Source organism: Cololabis saira, chromosome 8 (assembly GCF_033807715.1).
Source record: "Cololabis saira isolate AMF1-May2022 chromosome 8, fColSai1.1, whole genome shotgun sequence".
NCBI classification, from domain to species: domain Eukaryota; kingdom Metazoa; phylum Chordata; class Actinopteri; order Beloniformes; family Belonidae; genus Cololabis; species Cololabis saira.
In genome coordinates, this window is record NC_084594.1 from 44797502 (window position 1) to 44818550 (window position 21049).

At 41.5% G+C, this 21049-nt stretch overlaps 1 protein-coding gene across 1 annotated transcript in view; it reads left to right on the forward strand.

Moving 5' to 3' along the window:
- The window catches only part of cdh4 (cadherin 4, type 1, R-cadherin (retinal)), a 366103-nt gene that overhangs the window by 234871 nt on the left and 110183 nt on the right, over positions 1-21049 (forward strand). The window contains exon 5 of the mRNA XM_061728090.1: positions 10519-10701. Coding sequence (XP_061584074.1) covers positions 10519-10701 — 183 coding nt within the window. The remainder of the gene's footprint in view (positions 1-10518; positions 10702-21049) is intronic.

A 21049-nucleotide genomic window follows, 5' to 3' on the forward strand; every position in this document is an offset into this window, starting at 1 on the left:
CGCCAAAATTACATGATTAATTGAAAATGGCCAACTTCCTGTTCGGTTTCGGCCATGGCGCCAAGGGACTTTTCTTTAAGTTGTGACATGATACAGGTGTGTACCAATTTTCGTCCATGTACGTCAAACCGTAGTGTGGGTCTTGAGGCACAAAGTTTTCTAGGGGGCGTTGTTTCTGAGGACAGTTTCATGCAAAGACTTCCAGGGCCTGTTAATTCAAGTGCAAATGGATCATTTCCGCTGTAACCGGGATTTGGTTTTGTTGTTTTTGGACTTTGATTACTGTGGGTTTATGTTATAAATGTGAGAAACTTGCCCTGTGGTGATTGGGGGTTGTGTATCTATGCTCAGCATGAGACGGATCCATTTCGGCATCAGTGATAACGTAGATGGCAACTGGACTCCTTGTTTTTGTTTTCTCCCCTCATCCTACTGACTTCATCGACTAAATGCTCATAGTTCTCTCACAGAAGCAGAAATGAGTATAGCTGGATAATTTTAGTATCTAATTTTCCAGGGACCAATCCCACAGCAAGTGAAGTGTGGAGCCCCTTTGGCGGCGAGCCCTTTATGCTGTGTTTATGTACTCGGGTTATCGCACCTCACACAGGTGGGGCCTCTCTGAGCGCGCTCCAGCTCGTACTGATTTTATTGCATGGTGGCTTGCCCTCTCCATCGGCTTGTAGCTCATCAGTTATGCACCGCTGGATTTGGAGTCTGCTGGATGCCATTTCAGGTGTTGGTGCTTATTTGATTAGCATTTTGAACACATCCTACCCAGGCAGCCACACCTGTTTGTGGTTGATTGCAGCAAAGGCGAGCAGTAGATATCAGCCCCGGACCCGAGACCAGTGGCCATTGAAATGGAGCTCAATTCATCACTTTTTTGATTTTCTTTGGCCCTTCAACTTTAGTCTATAGATTACATTGACGATCCACTACTGATACATGAATACATGCAGGTTTGAACTGTGAAATAATAGTCATAATAATTGCATTTGTCAATCAATCAATCAATCAATCATTTATTTTAAGTCACGACCCTGATCACATGGTATGGAGGACAGAACACAAACATTTGTACATTTGTAGCAAGTGGCAGGCTGTACATGTTCAACTAAAATACTCAATTTGGCAAAGAAAAAAAATATATAATTTAAACAGAGGAAGGACATTCTTCAAAAAGTGTATGTATATATATATATATATATATATATATATATATGTTTATATATATATATATATATATATATATATATATATATATATATATATATATATATATATATATATATATATATATAATGTGTGTGTGTATGTATGAAAAAACATGCTGCAAAAAACAAAGACAAATGCAGCATCATCAAACGAGCTGCAAATAGAGAAACGATGCAAAGCACAAAACGATATAAAACAAGAAACCATCTTCAAAAGAAAAACACTTCATAACCGGTCACTACAACCGGAAGTGCTCCAAACCTGCAGGGGGCGCTGCTGACTGAACCACAGTGTTTACATCCATGGTTTAAACATACAGCGGGAACGGTAATGTGATTTTTATCTGACTATATTTATATACGATGTTTATATCACTGTACAATGCTGTACATTGTATCGTCTGGTGTAAAACATAATAAAGAAACGTTTCGTAATGGATGTAAACACTGTGGTTCAGTCAGCTGTTCGGCCTCTCTCTACATCCCGTGTGTTTGTCCATTGAGCTGTTACGCCGAGAGCGCCCCCTGCAGGTTTGGAGCACTTCCGGTTGTAGTGACCGGTTATGAAGCGGTTTTCTTCTGAAGATGGTTTCTTGTTTTATATCGTTTTGTGCTTTGCATCGTTTCTCTATTTGCAGCGTTTGATGATGCTGCATTTGTCTTTGTTTTTTGCAGCAGGTTTTTTCATTTGCACCCCGTTCCTCTTTTTGTACCTCGTTTTGATTTTGTGAATTGGAATCATTTCTGTACTTGAAGCCGTTTTCCTGAACTGAGACGCATTAGGCCGTTGCAGTGCGTTTGGCCCTTGTCGGCCACCGTATAGAACCCTCAAGGTCCCAGACCTCTGGTAGAGGACCCGAGCTTTAAGAAGAAGACAAACAGCAGGCGACGACAGAAAAATAAAACCCACTCATGGTGTTGCTCTGCCGGTCTGTCCTACTGATAACCTCCAGATGTTTGCTCCAGGACCCGGGGTCTGTAGTCCTGAAAGTTGCCCCGGCAGGGTGCAGGCTGCCTGGGAGCACGGAGCTGCCAGCTGGCCCTGCCTTGCCTTTGGGTTTGAAGAGCCGGCGGCACATCACAGACACACGGACTGACAGCACACACGCATCACCAAAGTAGGACACACACACTGACAGATACACCCAGGCATATGTTCATGCATTATTTTCTACTCAGTCGTGAATGTGTGCATCAGGTACAGCACACATGATTTCCCACATGTGCACACAGCCATGAATGAAGACACTATATTCACACACACATGCACACACACACACACACACACACACACACACACACACATTTTAGACGGACAGAAATGCCTGCGCCCTAACATTCTGTAGTTTCCCAGCAGCCCACTGAGAGCTTGTTCCAGTTTTTCTTTCTTTTCTTTGTACTTCAGTTACTGTCACGATGCCAGCAGCCTGTCATCTGCCATGCTGTTTGAAAGTGACAATCATGAGCAGCCAGTACACTGATATCATCCACAAGCAGACTCACAATAAAGAACATCTCCCTTTCTCTGTCTGCCATGTTGCCGTCTCTCTTTTTCACTTCTTAATTTCTTTCCAGAGGAATAATTGGGGCCAGACTGGTTGGATATTTCAGCCTCGTTATCATTGCGTCCTGATCAGCAGGCACAGTTACATTCGGGTATCTGTTGTTTCATTGTGTGTGTGTGTTGGTTTTCTTTCTCCTGATAACTGGGGCAGATGAGGACTTTGACAGTGTTGTTGAGGAAGAACAGCACCGTGGAGCATCGTACGCAGTCAAAAATGACCAAGAAAGCACACCTCCATTCACTCCTCAGGCTCTACGTAACAGACCTGAGGTGTGTCAGGTCTTAATATTAGCTGACACATTACATATTATTATGGTCATTAATTTGATAATTAAAAATAAGCTAAAATACAAAAAAATGAAGGGAAAACTAAGTAGATCTCATAATTCAATACCTAATGATGCTGCTCTAGCCCTTGTACTGTCTTTGGGTCAAAATGACCTAATTCTCCTGTTCCTTCCTTCTTTTTTCCTTTCCTTCCTTCTTTCCTCCCTTCCTTCCTTCCTTCCTTCCTTCCTTCCTTCCTTCCTTCCTTCCTTCCTTCCTTCCTTGCTTCCTTCCTTCCTTCCTTCCTTCCTTCCTTCCTTCCTTCCTTCCTTCTTTTCTCCCTTCCTTCCTTCTTTGTTCCCTTCCTTCCTTCTTTCCTCCCTTCTTTCCTTCCTTCCTTCTTTATTCCTTTCCTTCTTTCTTTTCTCCCCTCGTACATTCTTTCCTTGTTTTCTCCTTTCCTTCCTTCATTCTTTTTTCCTTCCTTCCTTCCTTCCTTCCTTCCTTCCTTCCTTCCTTCCTTCCTTCCTTCCTTCCTTCCTTCTTTTCCCCTTTCCTTCCTTCCTTCTTTTCTCCCTTCCTTCCTTCCTTCCTTCCTTCCTTCCTTCTTTTCTCCTTTCCTTCCTTCCTTCTTTTCTCCCTTCCTTCCTTCCTTACTTCCTTCCTTCCTTCCTTCCTTCCTTCCTTCCTTCCTTCCTTCTTTTCTCCCTTCTTTCCTTCCTTCCTTCTTTATCCTTTCCTTCTTTCTTTTCTCCCCTCGTACATTCTTTCCTTGTTTTCTCCTTTCCTTCCTTCATTCTTTTTTCCTCCCTTCCTTCCTTCCTTCCTTCCTTCCTTCCTTCCTTCCTTCCTTCCTTCCTTCTTTTCTCCCTTCCTTCCTTCTTTGTTCCCTTCCTTCCTTCTTTCCTCCCTTCTTTCCTTCCTTCCTTCTTTATCCTTTCCTTCTTTCTTTTGTCCCCTCGTACATTCTTTCCTTGTTTTCTCCTTTCCTTCCTTCATTCTTTTTTCCTTCCTTCCTTCCTTCCTTCCTTCCTTCCTTCCTTCCTTCCTTCCTTCCTTCCTTCCTTCCTTCCTTCCTTCCTTCATTCCTTCCTTCTTTTCCCCTTTCCTTCCTTCCTTCTTTTCTCCCTTCCTTCCTTCCTTCCTTCCTTCCTTCTTTTCTCCTTTCCTTCCTTCCTTCTTTTCTCCCTTCCTTCCTTCCTTCCTTCCTTCCTTCCTTCCTTCCTTCCTTCCTTCCTTCCTTCCTTCCTTCCTTCCTTCCTTCCTTCTTTTCTCCCTTCTTTCCTTCCTTCCTTCTTTATCCTTTCCTTCTTTCTTTTCTCCCCTCGTACATTCTTTCCTTGTTTTCTCCTTTCCTTCCTTCATTCTTTTTTCCTCCCTTCCTTCCTTCCTTCCTTCCTTCCTTCCTTCCTTCCTTCCTTCCTTCCTTCCTTCCTTCCTTCCTTCTTTTCTCCCCTTCCTTCCTTCTTTGTTCCCTTCCTTCCTTCTTTCCTCCCTTCTTTCCTTCCTTCCTTCTTTATCCTTTCCTTCTTTCTTTTGTCCCCTCGTACATTCTTTCCTTGTTTTCTCCTTTCCTTCCTTCATTCTTTTTCCTCCCTTCCTTCCCTTCCTTCCTTCCTTCCTTCCTTCCTTCCTTCCTTCCTTCCTTCCTTCCTTCCTTCCTTCCTTCCTTCCTTCCTTCCTTCCTTCCTTCCTTCCTTCCTTCCTTCCTTGACCTGTAGACAGCACAAGGGTTAGCAGAATGACTTGAAGAAACTGGTCCATCTTTCTTTACAGCAAAGCTTCAGATCATTGTCGTTGATGACGTGGGCTCATGCACAGCTCCGTTAATGTCCCATCGCGGATTGCAAGCAGGTTCAGTCTGAATTTGGACATTATTAATGTCAGTCGTTCTAACGTATCGCTCAATAAAATGCAAATCTCTATTTTTATTACAAAATTATGTATTTAAGCCAATCACTACCACTCCACTTCCAACAATATTTTTGTATAAAATCCAATATTCACAGTTATCCAACTAGATCAGCCTCTCATCTCCATCCACCCCGACGTCGCACCATTAGAGGGAAATAGAATATTAATACAGAGGGGTCGCCCTGTGGAATAACATCTCCAACCTAGTACCTAGCACTCCGTCCCTCATTGTTTCAGAAAAAGATTAAAAAACAAACAGCTGCTGACCCAGTACCACTAACGTCTCTACATGTACATACAAGTACACTGTACACTCTATATACTATATATCCAGATGCTCTTTGTTTTGGTCTATGCTACATTCTGCTCCTTTTATCATATTTTTTATGATGTCTATTTGAACTATTTTTTAATTATCTTGTGGTTTTTTTCTAAGTATTTTTTGTTTTCCTGTCTGAAGTGTATCATAGAGGGGAGCCATCTCAAGTTTCTGATCTCTCCAGCACATTTTCTTTTATGTTGTTTTTCTTTTAATCTTTTTTTTTATTTTCTCTAAATGCATTCCATTGTGTTTTTTTCTTTTCTTCTTTCAAAAATGTGCAAATAAATAAATCTAAAATCTAAATCTAAAAAAGAAAAATCTAAATCTAAATCGCTGGTGTTCTGACTGCGTTGTCCCGTTGCATGAACACATTTCAGCCCAGCTTTGCTCTCTGACCTTTGACTCTTCAGTAGTTCATGGTTGCAGTTCATGGTTGACTCCCAGGACCTGTTCCTGCAGAGCAAGCCCGAGTCACCGCCTCTCAACCTAGGGCTGGGCGATACGGCCTTTTATTAATATCTCCATATTTTTAGGCCGTGTCACGATACACAATATATATCTCCTATTTGCCTTAGCCTTGAATTAACACTTTGATGCTACAATCACACCAGTATGATGATTCTATATATCTACATTAAAACATTCTTGTTCATACTGCATTAATATATGCTAATTTTTAACTTTCATGCAAAAAGGGGGAATAAGTCAAATTTACCAAAACTGTATTTATTAAACAGTTACTAAGCAGTGAGTGGCACAAACATAAAAAGTGTCATTTCAAAACAGAAAGTGCATGTTGCATCTGACTCCCCATCTGAAGAACATCTGCTAAGTAATGTTCTGGTCCTGGTTTTATCTGGTTTTACCTGGTTTTACCAGGTTTTACCAGGATGAGCTGGTTTTACCAGGATGAGCTGGTTTTACCTGGTTTTACCTGGTTTTACCAGGCTGAGCTGCTCTGAGCAGGAGGGCCTTTAGACCTTTATATTCAGACTAATGTAGGTGTAGGGACTGCAATGTTTCATCCTCTCCTCCTTTACTTTGCATCACTTTCACTTACTTTTAGAAATATGACATCATATAATCTTGTTTGACTTTGTTTCGATCATAGTGATTGATTTCATGTGGCCACATTTAAGTAACACTAGGTGACGTTTCTCAGCTCTGGAAGAGAAAAGCCTGAATTATGGTTCTGCGTTAAATCGACGCAGAGCCTACGCCGTAGGGTACCGCGTACCCTACGCCGTAGGGTTCGCGGCGAGGCGCACTTACGCCGTAGGCTCTGCGTTGGTGTAACGCGGAACCATAAATCAGCCTAAAGCTCGGCTGCGCGTGTCGCGCTGAGCGGCTCCTCAGCTCTCCGGAGAGCCGTGCGAGGAGAAAACATCCCCTCCCGTCTTTGCTAAACCGGTTTGCTTTGAAAAGAGTCCGTCGCGCGTAGCAACCCCGAGGATAGGCTCACGGCGCAAACAGGCCGAGTTTGGGAAAGTTAAAGTTAAGTTAAAGTTAAAGCGGGGTGGAAGTGACCGGTGGTCCCGGACAGCAGCCCCAACACCAGCAGCTGGTCGTATAACGATGCACACACGACAGCACATGACTGACGTATGTAACTGGGTGCGCTTGTTTTAAGTCTCAGAGAAGGAGAGACGAGACGAGAGAGTGAGAAAAGTCTGCAATTTAATTGCAAATGCGTGACAATGTATACTCGAATATTCACGATAGAGTCATTTTGTACATCGCACAGAGTAGAAGCCGAGATACATCGACTATACTCGATATATCGCCCAGCCCTACCTCAACCGCTCAGCCTGACGGCTGGTACGAGTTGAGGTTCATGTTCTGGGTAGTTTTTTTCCCACCGTGTTGCTGTGAATTATGGCTAAACATGGATAGATTGTCTGGGTGCAACTTGGCAGACCTAATTTGTGTCTCCCTTTAACAGCTCAGCAGAATGAAATCCTTCTAGACAAACCGGATGTTTTTCTCCTTTTACCGTCATGAAGATTAGCATATAATTAGCCGGCGGGCCAGAAGGCTAACGGATGCCTGTAGTGTCTGAGCCAAAGCTGCAAGATCTTTGTCGGTTTCCCCGAGGATTGAACGGTCTGACTTTGTGACGTCCTCTCCTGTCTTGAGAGTTTTCCCTCAGTCCTGCCTGTCCAGACCTTTGCTTTGTTCCACATCTCTGCGTTGTGGATATTCATAGACGGAAAAACAAAAGATCAAAACCGACAAATACTTTTGCCAGAGTGCAGCCAACGGCGTAGCTCTCTCAAACACAGAGCACTTGCATGTTGACAGAGCGAGCTGCTGCTCCGTGTGTGTCCTGGTAACATGCACACGGCTGCCGGTGTGCACAAACACCTGCATGACTCCATTGTTTGTGGTCCAGGTGGGATTAGCAGGAGGATTTCCACTGTGCTTCAGGTGACAGCGAGACACTGCCAGTAAATGCATGTGCGTACGCAGGGCACAGTTTAACAATAGGATTAGCTGGATTACAGCAATACAACCATATTACTCCATAGAGGATCAAGGGAAAAACACTCTTTTACACACCCGTCTAACCCTTATTTCACCAAGAAAGATGAGTAAGAATACAATCTCCTCTCTGCAGCTCTAGCTGGAGGGAGTCACAGCAGGGGCAGAGATTGTTTTTACATCCAAACACTCTTACATGAGAGTTGCAGAGAGCTCTGAAGTTCTGTGCGATATTCAAAGTTATAAAGAAAAACAAAAAGAAGAAGAAGCTGGAACTATATAAAGAAAGCAGCGCAATAGGGAATAAAAAGAAATACGGTGTGCTATATGCGCTTTCGACGCCGTTCTACAATGATGTTCTCATCTTGCAATGAGGACAAAACTGCAGGGTACCGCTCGCTCTGTTTGACAGATCTGTTTGAGTTTGTGACCAGCTCCTGTCAGTGAAAGGAGTTACACACTTTCTGTCTTCAGTGAGGAAAGAGAAGAGAAAGATGGAGGTGGAATCATGTTTGAGCCCGGAAAACCAACAAAGCACGTCACTGCAATGGGAAAAGACACCTGAGGGAATCAGGTCCGCGGTCAGAACTCAGAGGGGGCGTCCAGTGTCCAGACTGCCAGACTGGAAACGATCACATTTGATCATTGGGCTCATTATTGGTATGACGCCCAGTATTTTACTGTCACACCTAGGCTTAGGCCAAGGTAGTGTAACACCTCAGCACTAGACCAGAAACTCTCAACGTGAGTAAGGGACGGCAGACAGACACAACAGGGCAAAGGGTGATTTATTCTCTCAAGGCACAAAAGTGGGCAATTTACTTGGGGCAACATGCAGGAAACAGCTCCACACAGCAGCAGCAGGGCAAAAAGGGTGAACTGAGGGTTTCACCTTCTTTTAAACCCAAGCCTTCTCCAAGACTCCACCCACCCAGCATAAACAGTTACAGTTTTTAACACTTAAACATCATGTGTACCTTTAATCAGGGTCCTCCCCTCTTTTAACAAATTAATCATTTTAACCTGTTTTTAGTAATGTCATTGTGGCAGGGTGGAGGAGCAGCCACTCAGCTGATTGGGCACACCTGTGCCCAATCAGCCTCTCCACCCTGCCTGCCTTCATAAAGAGCAGCTGCACACCAGCAAGAGGGCTGCTGGGAGGAAGCTGCTGGCACATGTGTCTTGGGTGAAAGAAGATAAAATAAAAGAGTTCCTGCACTAAACCCTGTGTCCTCTGTCGGGTGACCCGCGTAGCACTAGCCTTGCTAGTATTTATTCCCAATATCACCCAAAAGGGAACATTTAACTTGGTTTGATCCACCTGCACTCCTCCCTGATGCAGGTGGACTCAATCAGCAGCAATCAAGGGGATTTACCCAGGTCAGATTTGGCCCACGGCCTCTAAAGCTGGTCATACACTGTGCAATATTTTAAATGGTTTGATTCAGCCCCATCTCAAACTGCCTGACCGATCGCTGAGTTCAAAAGTTCACAGCCCACGATTTATGGTCTCACACTGTACGACCCGATGCTCGGATGCTCCGTCTGCTCACACTATACGTTCATAATCCTCACGTCGGACTTCTGTTACTGGAACTGCAACGTCAAAAAGAAGTGGAAGAGGAGGAACCCGGAAGTGGGAGACACCAAAGATGCTCAGCAAAAACAAACGCGCTGCCTTAAGCCTGATTTATGGTTCCGTTAAATCAACGGCGTAACCGTACGGTGCGCGTCGCCGCGTACCCTACGCCGTAGGCTCTGCGTTGGTGTAACGCAGACCCATAAATCAGCCTTTAGCAATTTGTGCCATTCTGTGTGGCGATAAATAAAAAAAGATTAGACATTCCGTGACTGGTCTAGGAATTGTCTGGGCAGACGTGGGAAATGCGGTCTTTTTTTCTGCTATTAAAACATGATTTGTAATGTGAATTGGCAACACTTTAAACTACAAATAATAGTTTTTGACGTGACATCAGAGATTGAGCATGCTCTCTGTGAAAGGATGAGTCCAATCGGGTCGCAGCTGCTTCAACTGTGATTCCTTCACGAGGAGCGACCAGGATTTCAAACACGCTTGATTTTCTTGCGAGCACACGATTTGTGATCGGGAGCTCGTCGTGAGGTGTTAATCTCTCGTTGTTACCCCACGTATACTGCACGAGGCACGGCCAACGATTGGGTCAAAATCCAGCCCGATCCAAAAAATAGTCTCACGACTGGAAAATCGGTTCAAAATGAGCCGACAATCGCACAGTGTCTGCCCGGCTTTAGGCCCAGGAAGTGGGCTTCAGTAAAACCACACTGCTCCAGGTGGCCTTTGACTGTTTGTTGGAGGTTGTGGCAGGGTGGAGGAGCAGCCACTCAGGTGTGCCCAATCAGCCTCTCCACCCTGCCTGGCTTGATAAAAAGCAGCTGCACACCAGCAAGGGGGCGCTGCTAATGGTTCTGCTGGTGCACGTGTGTCTGGGTGGAAGAATAGAGGTTTACCTGCACTAAACCCTGTGTCCTCTGTCCTGTCGGGTGACCTCTGTAGCACTAGCCTTGCTACAGAGGTTTATTGTCTATAGGTGAGGGCTACAGTGGCCATGGGCTCCCCATGGTCACATTTACTTCACTCGAACTGTGAAGATTTAGTTTCCAGCCAGTTGTGGCACAATGGCGTTCCTCAGATTAAAAAAAGACCAAACTTAAATATAAAACTGTTGAGCGTGAGATGTGGTTTGATATGTTAACGGCTCCCTTCTTTGTTTCAGATCAGTTTTGAGGAGATGCTCTCAAGAGTACTGGACTCCCAACCCAGGGTTATCAAGTTTTCTCGAAGACATCAGCGAGGCTCATCTGGCAACGGGCTGAGGCGACAGAAGAGGGACTGGGTCATCCCGCCCATCAACGTGCCCGAAAACTCCCGAGGACCCTTCCCCCACATGCTCGTCAGGGTGAGTGATCCTTTCTATCCTTCTTTTCCTGGTGTGAAATCTACGGTTTCATTGCTGAAAATAAAAGTAACGCTGCAAATAAAAACAAACGCTGCTGCAAATATAAAGAAACCCCACTGCAAATAAAAAAAAACACGCAAATAAAAAAGCCACAACGGAAGTGAATTACCGGGGACTATTTTTGCTGATGCTGATGCTTTTTCTTCTTTTCTTTCTTTCTCAACATTTCAACATTAATCTCGTCATTTCAACTTTTTTCCCGACATTTCGACTTGTGTCTTGTGTCTCTGCCACCGTAGAAATCTCTTCAGAAAATACTCTTGTATGACTCAGCATTTGCAGGGAAATTCAAAGAGCTACAGTACCAGGCAGAGCCTGTGGGTTTAAAACCGGGATTCAGACCATGTAAAAGAGAAAAGTGGGGAAAGCAGCTGTATGTCTTCCGTTGATCGAGGCTCAAGAGTTTTCATCATGCACAGCCAGCAGATGCAGGGAAACGGCTGCTCTTGTTTCTGATTCAAGATGAGCTGTTCAGTGAATCGTCTCCTGGGCCTCTGGGCCATAGACGGGTAGACAAAAATCAAAAATGAATCCTTGATTGGGAGGCGAACGTAAAAACTCTTCAGGTTTTGAGGAAGCTCGTTTTGTCTCAGTGCTTCACTTCAAGTGTTCATATGTTTGTTTCAAGAGCTTACAGAGCTTACATAAAGCATGGTCAATACACAATTTTGTGCTTTATATTATAAAGTATTGAAGTATTTTTGTTATTAGGAGTAAATATTAGTAGATTCAGTTACTAAGCTCTGTTACAACAGTAATTTTGATTCAAGTCAGAAGATATTCTTTAAAGGAGTCCCAGATATATTTTTTGGGGTAAATATATATTTTCTTATTATTTTATTTTCACTTAAACGGTAGTCCAATGTATTTTGCAAAACCGTTAAGTAAATCCTTTTTTTTGCATATCAAAAAGTTGTCATTTAATATTGCAGATCAGAGGTAATTGCTCTTAAACATTTTTGTGTTTTATTTAGAGTAGTAGGATATTACTTTAATCAAGTAAACCTTTGGGAAGCTACATTTTTTCTCTGTTTTTCTTTTATTGTTTATTTTGGTCATCCAAAAAACAATGTTACATCGGTGCAACCATCATCATTATACAGCACACATGGGGAAAACAGCAAAACCAGGGAGGAACTAAAGAGATGGCTCAAAAGATGTGACCAAAAAAGGTGTAGGCTGAAGCATGAGCTTGTGATGCCTACCCTATTATCATACAATCAATACACACACACGCACGCACGCACGCACGCACGCACGCACGCACGCACGCACGCACGCACAACAATAATACATCTGTTACACTATCATATATTGGTGGTTGCGAAGAAGCAAACAAAAGCCCAGTAATAATAATCACACTATGAAATTTGGTGTCAATGAATTACAATATATCCGTACAGTTTGTTACAGTATTTTTTCATACTCGTTGATAGTCTTAATTTTAAACATTCTTTTGAAGGTATGGATTGAACTACACATTCTTAAGTCCTTTTCGCAACAATTCCATAGTTTTACACCATTTACTGAAATACAATGTTCTTTTGACTTTGTTCTTGCCTTTTGGTTTTTGAATGAACCAGCATTTCTCAGTTCATATTTGTTCTCCTGGATTTGGAACAGCTCCTGTATGCTGCGTGGAAGGAGATTGTTGTGAGCTTTGAATGGGACCAATAAGGTTTGCAACTTGACTATATCCCAGAATTTGAGAGTATTTAAATTTATAAAAAGAGGGTTGGTTGGCTCATGGAAGTAACATTAACACCAAGAACCCAAAACCCTCCCCATTGGCCTATTGTGCAGTGTTGTTGTTATTACCATGTTATTACTACCTTATACTGCTGCACCTTTATATATTGTATGTTAATAAGTGCCACATTGTTTATTTACTGTACATTTGTTATTTACTGTTGCTACTTTTAAATCTGGGTACAGTGAGTGAATAACTGGAGTCAAATTCCTTGTTGGGCAATGTTCAAACTTGGCCAATAAAGCTGATTCTGATTCTGATTCTGATTAATGCACATCGATTTTCAGTATTGTTCAAATCTTCAAACGTAGTCAGACAAATGTAGTCTAGTTAATTCAATCACTTTTCCTAACAGATTTGTGCTAAATAACAAACAACATAATTAGAACAAGCACCGTTCAGACTGTTGATACAAAAATCTTAATCTAAAATAAAAAGGTCCAGTGACTTGACTGAAGCACTTTGTTTGTTTGTTTTTTTCATGAATTCCAGTTTTAGCATTTTGTATGATCTAAAACATTTATTTTGGTGTGCCGTTTTATCCTCGAAGACAAATTATATTTAGTTTCACGCCATTACTCCATCAATAATAGAACTAGAGTGTGTTAAAATATGTAATTTAGATTAAACACATATGCAACCACTTCCTAATTCCAATCGGTTGATAACAAAGAACATTAAAGATAAGTTCAAGTTCAACGTTCAAAGCCTTTTATTGTCATTGCTAGGGGTGTAACAATATATCGTGGCCACGAAATTTCGCGATACAAAAACGTCACGATACGTCTCGTGGAGGTGACAAACTGTATCGCGATATTGGGTTATTAATATTCATCTATTGTGTTGACTAGTAACGACCGCGCCTCGACCCACGGACCAAAATCTTCCTCCGCTCAGAAGAAACTAGTACCGTTTTGGTCCCGATCACGGGACTCTTGCAGGGTTTTGAGCTCTGAACTTTTACTGATGTAAGGCTGGTGTAGAGTTAAGCCTTACCTTATTAAATTAAACCTTTTTGGGGTGGTGAGTAGGATAAACACGGGGACAACTTCTGCTGAGTTCCAGTGTACTTTAATGTCTCTCAACAGTGTAGGATTTTAGAACATCAACACAGCACCTAGTGCCGTACTGTGGCGTATCACTCCGCCCAATCTAAAACAGACTAATCACTACAGATAAACTGACTAGTGTCATTATAGTCCCTGATTTACATCAGAATATAAAGAAGAGATTTATAAAATAATGAATCCTGAATTACCAAAATAACCTTCTTAACAAAAATAAATCTCCTCTTACACTTATAAGGTGAGCATGAATCAATCTTTTTTATGATGTAAAATTGTATGTATTTATTTATTTAATTTTAGTTGTTAAATTTCTGGAAAAGAAAATCATACATGAGAGAAACTATTCAGTTTGTGGCAAAATATTTGTACTTGTATGAAACTGAAGATGCATAATGCAAACCTGACATTTACTTTTAGTTCAGTTTGTGGAAAATGGTTGGCCTGGCTTTCTCTTTAAAACTTAAACAGTTATAAAGCATTACAAACTGGAACAATAGGGCAAATGCACAGTATTGTTTTGTATTTTGTGTCTTTCAAATAAAAGACAATTTTTTCCAGTCATATGTTCATCATACAAGGTTATTAAAAAAATACTGCTATAATATCGTATCGTATCGTTATCGTGACCTCAATATCGTGTATCGTACCGTATCGTGAGATTAGTGTATCATTACAACCCTAGTCATTGCACAGTTAACTACACAACAAAATTGAAGTGGCAATCGGAAAGGTGCATTATCTAAATATGAAATAAAATAAAAATAAAGTAGAGTATATAAATATGACAAACAAAGGTGTTGAAAATCTTTGACAAGTTTTTCATGGACATCTTGCTCTCATTGCTGCTTTTCTGATCTGTTGCAGGCACTGCCTCTTATCAGTCACCCAAACAGACATACAGCTGTTTGCTAGCATTTCTGACACACACACACACACACACACACACACACACACACACACACACACACACACACACACACACACACACACACACACACACACACACACACACAAAGTCTCTTACGCCTATTTGTACAGCAAGGCTTACATTCGCGGATTACGGAAATCGCCTTTCACCAATGTGTCGGTAAGAGGGCAGATTTTCCACCAAAGCCTGGAAACACTCGCCCACGCAGACACACAAAGCGGGGCCGCGGAGTGTCACAGGAGGCACCAAATTGTCCTGCCATGCTGGAGAAAAATGGCCCCTCTTATCCCTTTTTCCTGTTGGATGTTTGGATAAAACCCCGAAGGGTGTGTGTGTGTGGCCGTGTGATTGTTGAGGAAGCGTTGGCCTGGACAGGAGTCAGCGTCGCCGTCAGACTGACCGGTGAACGGGAACCAGAGCTGGTAGAGGAGCCAAAAATTGTACTCAAGTAAAAGTACTGTTACTTCAGAATAATATGACTCAAGTAGAAGTAAAAAGTAGTCATCCAAATAATTACTTGAGTAAAAGTAAAAAAGTACTTGGTGAAAAAACTACTCAAGTACTGAGTAACTGTTGAGTAACGTCTGATTTATTTTTTTAACACAACCATTCAAACAGACAAAAGTACAAAAAGAATCATCTTCAGGCAAATTAAATCAATAAAATAAATTAAAATTAATAAAAAATAAAAATAGCTTAAATTAAAATAATCTTAAAGTAAATTCAAGTACTTTAAAGGAGCTTGAGGCTCCTTTTAAGAAATGAGACTCTCTAGCGCCACCCTTCACCACGACGGCCGTTGGGGGTACTGCAGCCAACAGTGAAGCCGGCACGGGAGAACGGGGAGAACGTGCATGCAGCGTCATGTGACGCCACATCCACAGCCCAGCGCGGGAAACTCGGGACCGAATTGCAGCACATTTTGCAGCACACAGCCTGTTCAAGGCAAAGGAGAGATACACTAGAGGAAACATTCTTTTGGGTTTGGAACGCTTCATCTGACATTATTACTAGAAAACTTAAAATGTATACAGATTTTTTTCATAAATCTTGCCACAATCCGGCCTCAAGCTCCTTTAATAAAGAAGAAAATAAATAAAATAATAACAGAATAAAATAAAAAAATTAAGCACAAGTAGTACAAAATTTCAAGCCTTTGTACTTTTCTTTTTTAACCAGGCAGAACTAGAACAAACATGAACTCATAGAAACTCTGTGTGTGTTTGAGTCTGTGTAAATGTGACAAAACATGCAAAAACAAACATTTTTCCCAAAGAATCACCCAGTGATGTCATGAGATTGACGCGTACGTGGATAAAAGGGATAAAAGAAAAGTAACAGCTCAACGTAGCCTAATGTAGCGGAGTAAGAGGAACAGTTTCTTCTTCACAAATCTACTCAAGTACAAGTAAAAAGTATAGTGATTCAAAACTACTCCTAAAAGTACAACATTTCCCAAAACTTACTCAAGTAAATGTAACGGAGTAAATGTAACTCGTTACTACCCAGCTCTGACGGGAACAATGAGCCTAAACCTTTAGCTACAGCTAAAAGCAATGCAGCTGCAGGATATGTGTCTATGTCGTGTGAGTTAGCCGGTCCTCGGCTCTTTCTGCAACACAACTCCCTGTTTTGTCAAGCAGCCAAAGAGAGGAGCGGTGGGGATTATGTGCTTTATCTTGCCAGTCTCAGAACCACCTTTTAAAGTTTACACACAGATGTGTGCAGGCACGGCCTCTCCTGACGCTCTCGGGGGGTTTCTTTGCTTGTGCTTCTGTTTTTCGAGCCATCACATAAGTGGGTTCATCAGCTTTAAAAAGACCAATTAACCCTCAGAGTGTAATTACCACTTTGCATCAGTCAAATGATGCAAACACCAAGCCCAGAGAGGTGTTAAACTGGAAAAAGAACTTTGATACGGAGTGTAATGACAGGTTCATGCAGCTCTGCTGTGGTGGGGGATTTCTGTGATCCCAGTTATGCCAATGCATCAAATCACACCTCACACAAGTGTTTCAGTCTGCCAGAGTCACACTCAGTGGTTAGCAAGGAACTATGCAATGCTGTTTTTAAAAGTGAGTTGCTTGTCTGTGCCCGTGCAGAGTATGAGTGAACCTATATGTCATTGATGATGATCAGCTTCATATCATTGTCACACTCTGTCACCTTTTGTAAATGATTGTATGTATTTATTTCACGTTTACTTTTGTTTATCACGTGAACCTCTAACGCAGACGTTGAAGTCCGCTTGGCGGAAACTTTTTTTTTTTTTTGAAAATTATATTTATTGGGTTTTCAGATTTAACATGTCATATTTATTAATGATGATTTACATGTCCACATTCATAGAGAAAAGAAAAGACAAAAACAAGAACTACTGATAATATACAGTATATAAATGAATAGATGAAAATTCAATAAGATAAAAAAAATTAAATTAAATTAAAATAAAAAAATATACATATAACCCTGCATTTCCTAGAGAGCTGGTGTGTTGAATATCACATTTCCTTTATACACTTCCTGATTGGTGACTTTCAAGATATTTAATAAAATGTCCCCATAACTTATAGAAACCCTGTAATTTCCCCTTGGTGGCGTAGGTTAACTTCTCCATGGCTAGAACGTTGGAAAGACTGTTAAACCAATGTTTAACTACAGGAGGTTCAGTCTCTTCCAGGAAGTTGCTATACAGTGTTTAGCCAGAAGTGAGCACAAAATGACAATTTTTTTATTCGCACCGGACACTCCTAACTCATCTGAAAATAGTCCTAAGATAAATACCCGAGGGCAGACCGGCAGTTCGATAGATATAATATCAGATGTAGTTTGTATGACCTTTTCCCAGAATGTTTTAATTTTGGGGCAACTCCATAGGCAGTGTAATAAAGTTCCTTTTTCTTAGCTACATTTAATACAGAAATCAGGATTATTATTATCAAAGCGATGTAACAGGGCAGGAGTAATGTATGTGCACATAATCCATTTGGTGGAAACAGTTTAAAGCGCGTCAAAACACGGAAGTGGGGCAAAGAGAGACAGCGTGAAAGAGAGACAGAGCAATAAGTTTAAGTTTATTCTACAGCTGGTCAAGGGCGCACACGATAAATTGCTTTCTTTTGTTCTGTACTAACTTTCTGTTCTACTACTATTACTGAGTGGTTGTGTGAAACGTTAATTCGCATAACAATAGTTTGGTTGCATTTCAACACTGCAGCTAGCTATTTTACATTATAAGCTATTGACACATTAGCACATTTTTTCTTTTTTATTAGGATCCCCATTAGCTGATGTAGTTTATATCAACTACTCTTCCTGGGGTCCGATCAATAAAACAATAAATTAATATGATTAAAAAATAAGAATACAGTTCAGAAATACACTAACAAACATCACAAAAAAATTACATAGACAACATACAGTCTATAAAAGTACCGGCCATTAGCAAATCAGCAAATGATCCACTTTAAATGCCATTTGTGCACTACTTGAAGTTTTGGTTTGTTCATTCATTTCACTGCAATTGATCTAGTGAGCTAACAGTGTTTACAGTATGTTTACGATTTGAATTCTTACTTATTACTAGGATATTTGTATTTGAAAAGGAGTAACAGGTTACAGGATTTAAATTTGTAGCCTATCTGTGTAATTTGTGTAACTAAAGAAAGTAATGTTTAGAGGTTAGTGTAGCCTAATTGAGTTATGACAAATATTCACTGAGATTTTCATCTCATTTCCTTTTTAGTTTTCACCGTGTTCAATGGTGCTTAAAAAAAATGACAAAGAAAATAAATGCACTTTATTAACATCCGTATGAAGCGTGGACTCAATGATTGGCCAGGAAGTAGTTACACCTTCTCATCGGTCTTCAAGCTAAGCTTCAGTTTTGAAACGTACCCCGTCTTTATTGAGACAAAACAAAAATGTTTATCTCTCTTTGTCACACACACACACACACACACACACACACACAATGGACATTGTTGTATTGCATCTACCGTGCATCGAAATGCACAGTGGATGCAATAAAACTGCAGATAAAGCATGCGCCCCCCAAAAATCATATTACAAAGTCATTATGAGCTGTAATGAAATACCGTGCAATATGAGGCTGTAAATAAGCCACAATGTTATCATTTTGTGTGCAGAGCAAACAAGAGATCAGATATTACAGTGTGATTATTATGGAGCTGCACACACATGCATGCATCACACACCGCCCGCTGGAAACGGAGCTGCATAAAAGAGCCATCACATCCATCTGGTGCTAAAATAAGAGTCAAGTGTAGAACGTTAACTTTGGTACTAAGGAGAGTAAGCTGGGTCTTTATTTTCTTTTAATAAGACCAAAGTAAAAAAGCAGCCACAAAACGAAAATGGATTAACTATATCAACAAGGAGCATTACCACAGGGGACAGTCCAAATAAAGCACAAATCACATTAGGAATCACTTTACTCCCATGGAATTATGTCAATGAAGGGTAAATAATGTCCTACACATGCACTAACGAGCATATTCATTGCACGTTCATTTAGGTCTATGCTGAGGGTCCAGAAACATACCGGGAAAGAAACCATCAATACTGGAAAGCACTGTCTTTGGACTTCCTCCCGGCTCCTATTGTGTTTTATCAAAACCATCCACAATGTGCCGTTACGTCCAGCTCATTGTTCACATCTTTGTCCTAACGGTGGGTCAGGGAGGGAGCCGGCATATGAGGGTTGGTTAAATGAAAGGAGAATCTTTTCTCTCCAACATTCAGACTGCTTTCCATCAGTTTTGCTTCATTGACCCCGGTGTAGTGCTGCAGGAGACCGTCAAGATGAGAATGCCACAAATGGCCCGAAACTAATGTTGGCCTCCCTCACCCTGCAGATTTACACCGCCCCTCCAGACACTTTCTTTTTCTTTACTTCCTCCATTTCTTTCAATCTCAGCCTCTCCCCACCCTAAATGCTGGTCAGTTTTCCATAAAACCTGGAGGTCTCATCATCTACCTTTTTAGTATCGTTTAGGACCGGCTGTTTTTCCACCTCTTTATTTATTATGCACTCAATGTGTCACGGTACGGTTGGAGTAGGACCCAGATTCAGGAGAGCAGGAGGCAGGAGTTCCCAAAAAAGTGTTTATTTTAGTCCAAAACCAAACCAAAAACACTGCTGAGCAGGATGCAAAAACCAGAGCTTAAAACAAGAATCAAACACTACAAAAACCAGGGCAGAAAACACGGGGGAACAAACAGTACGGACAAGCAGGGAGCAGGGGGAAGACAAGACCAGATATAACGAGACACAGGTGCAGACAATCAGGGCAGATGGGAGACAGGAACGTCAAACAAGAACTCAAACACAAAGACATGGGTGCGTCCGAAATCCCATCCTTCCACCCTAATGAGTAGCAAAAATAGTATGTGAGATTTTTTTAGTGCGTCCGAAACATTAGTACGTACTCAATAGTATGTACTATCCATACTCATTCTGGAGAAATGTATTAGTATGGATTGATGGACACTAGCTAAGCAGAAACTTCCCACAATGCAATGCAGCTGTGTTTGGTTGCTAAGTGCTGCACAGATACTTAGCAACCAACAAAAATGGAGGATAACGTTACCGGTACCAAGCAAAGCTGCAGCAGCAGCTCCACCATCATCACGCTACTATTCAAATGTGAGGAATTAGGTGTGATTTCGCTTTGGTTTCCATAAGATATTAATCAGATGAGTTCATCATTTATCACATTATTGTGTTCGAAGATGTATTTGGAGAAATGTCATCTTGTTTGGGCCAGGATAAATGGGAAAGAGCGGAGCGGTGCTGCTACTGCTGCTGTGACAGGAGTTGTTACCATGGTAACAGGAGTTGTTACCATGGTAACAACTCCCCCTCCCAACGGCAGGACGTGCCGTGTGGCTCTGAGTAGTACGTCCGAATTAATGCATACTACTGATATTTACTCAAAAGTGTGCCGAACTTAAGTATACATTTTGAGTATATACTGTTTAGTATGGTATTTCGGGCACAGATTTGAAGCACCGATAGGCTTCAAAATAGAACAGGAAGTGACAAAACCGTGACACAATGTGTGCAAAGCTGCACCACTTGTGGATCCTCATCAATGTGCTGCACATGTTGAGATCGATATGACCTGCAGAGGAACTTCACTCTAATAATTATGTTCAGCGTCTTTGCTTGACGATTAAATTTTTTAACTTTAAGGAAATCCTGTTTGTTAACCTGTGTCTTTGGTTTAAATCTGGATGCTCCTCACCCGCTCCAATCCCCCCCAACCTAATCCTCCGAATGTGTCACAGAATGGAAGAGGTGCTGAATCATCCAAAAACAGCCACAGGAATAAAATTCCCTTTCATCTTGTTCCACATATTTGACTTCTCTCATGCTGGGAAAGGGCATTGTACTCCACCTCTTCTGAAAGCCCTGCCAACATGCTTCTTATGGATATGAAGATACAGAATGATGGCATGTGAACCTTGGAGACGGTGCATGTCATATATTTCTACTGTCAGAATGGTGTAAGAACCTGC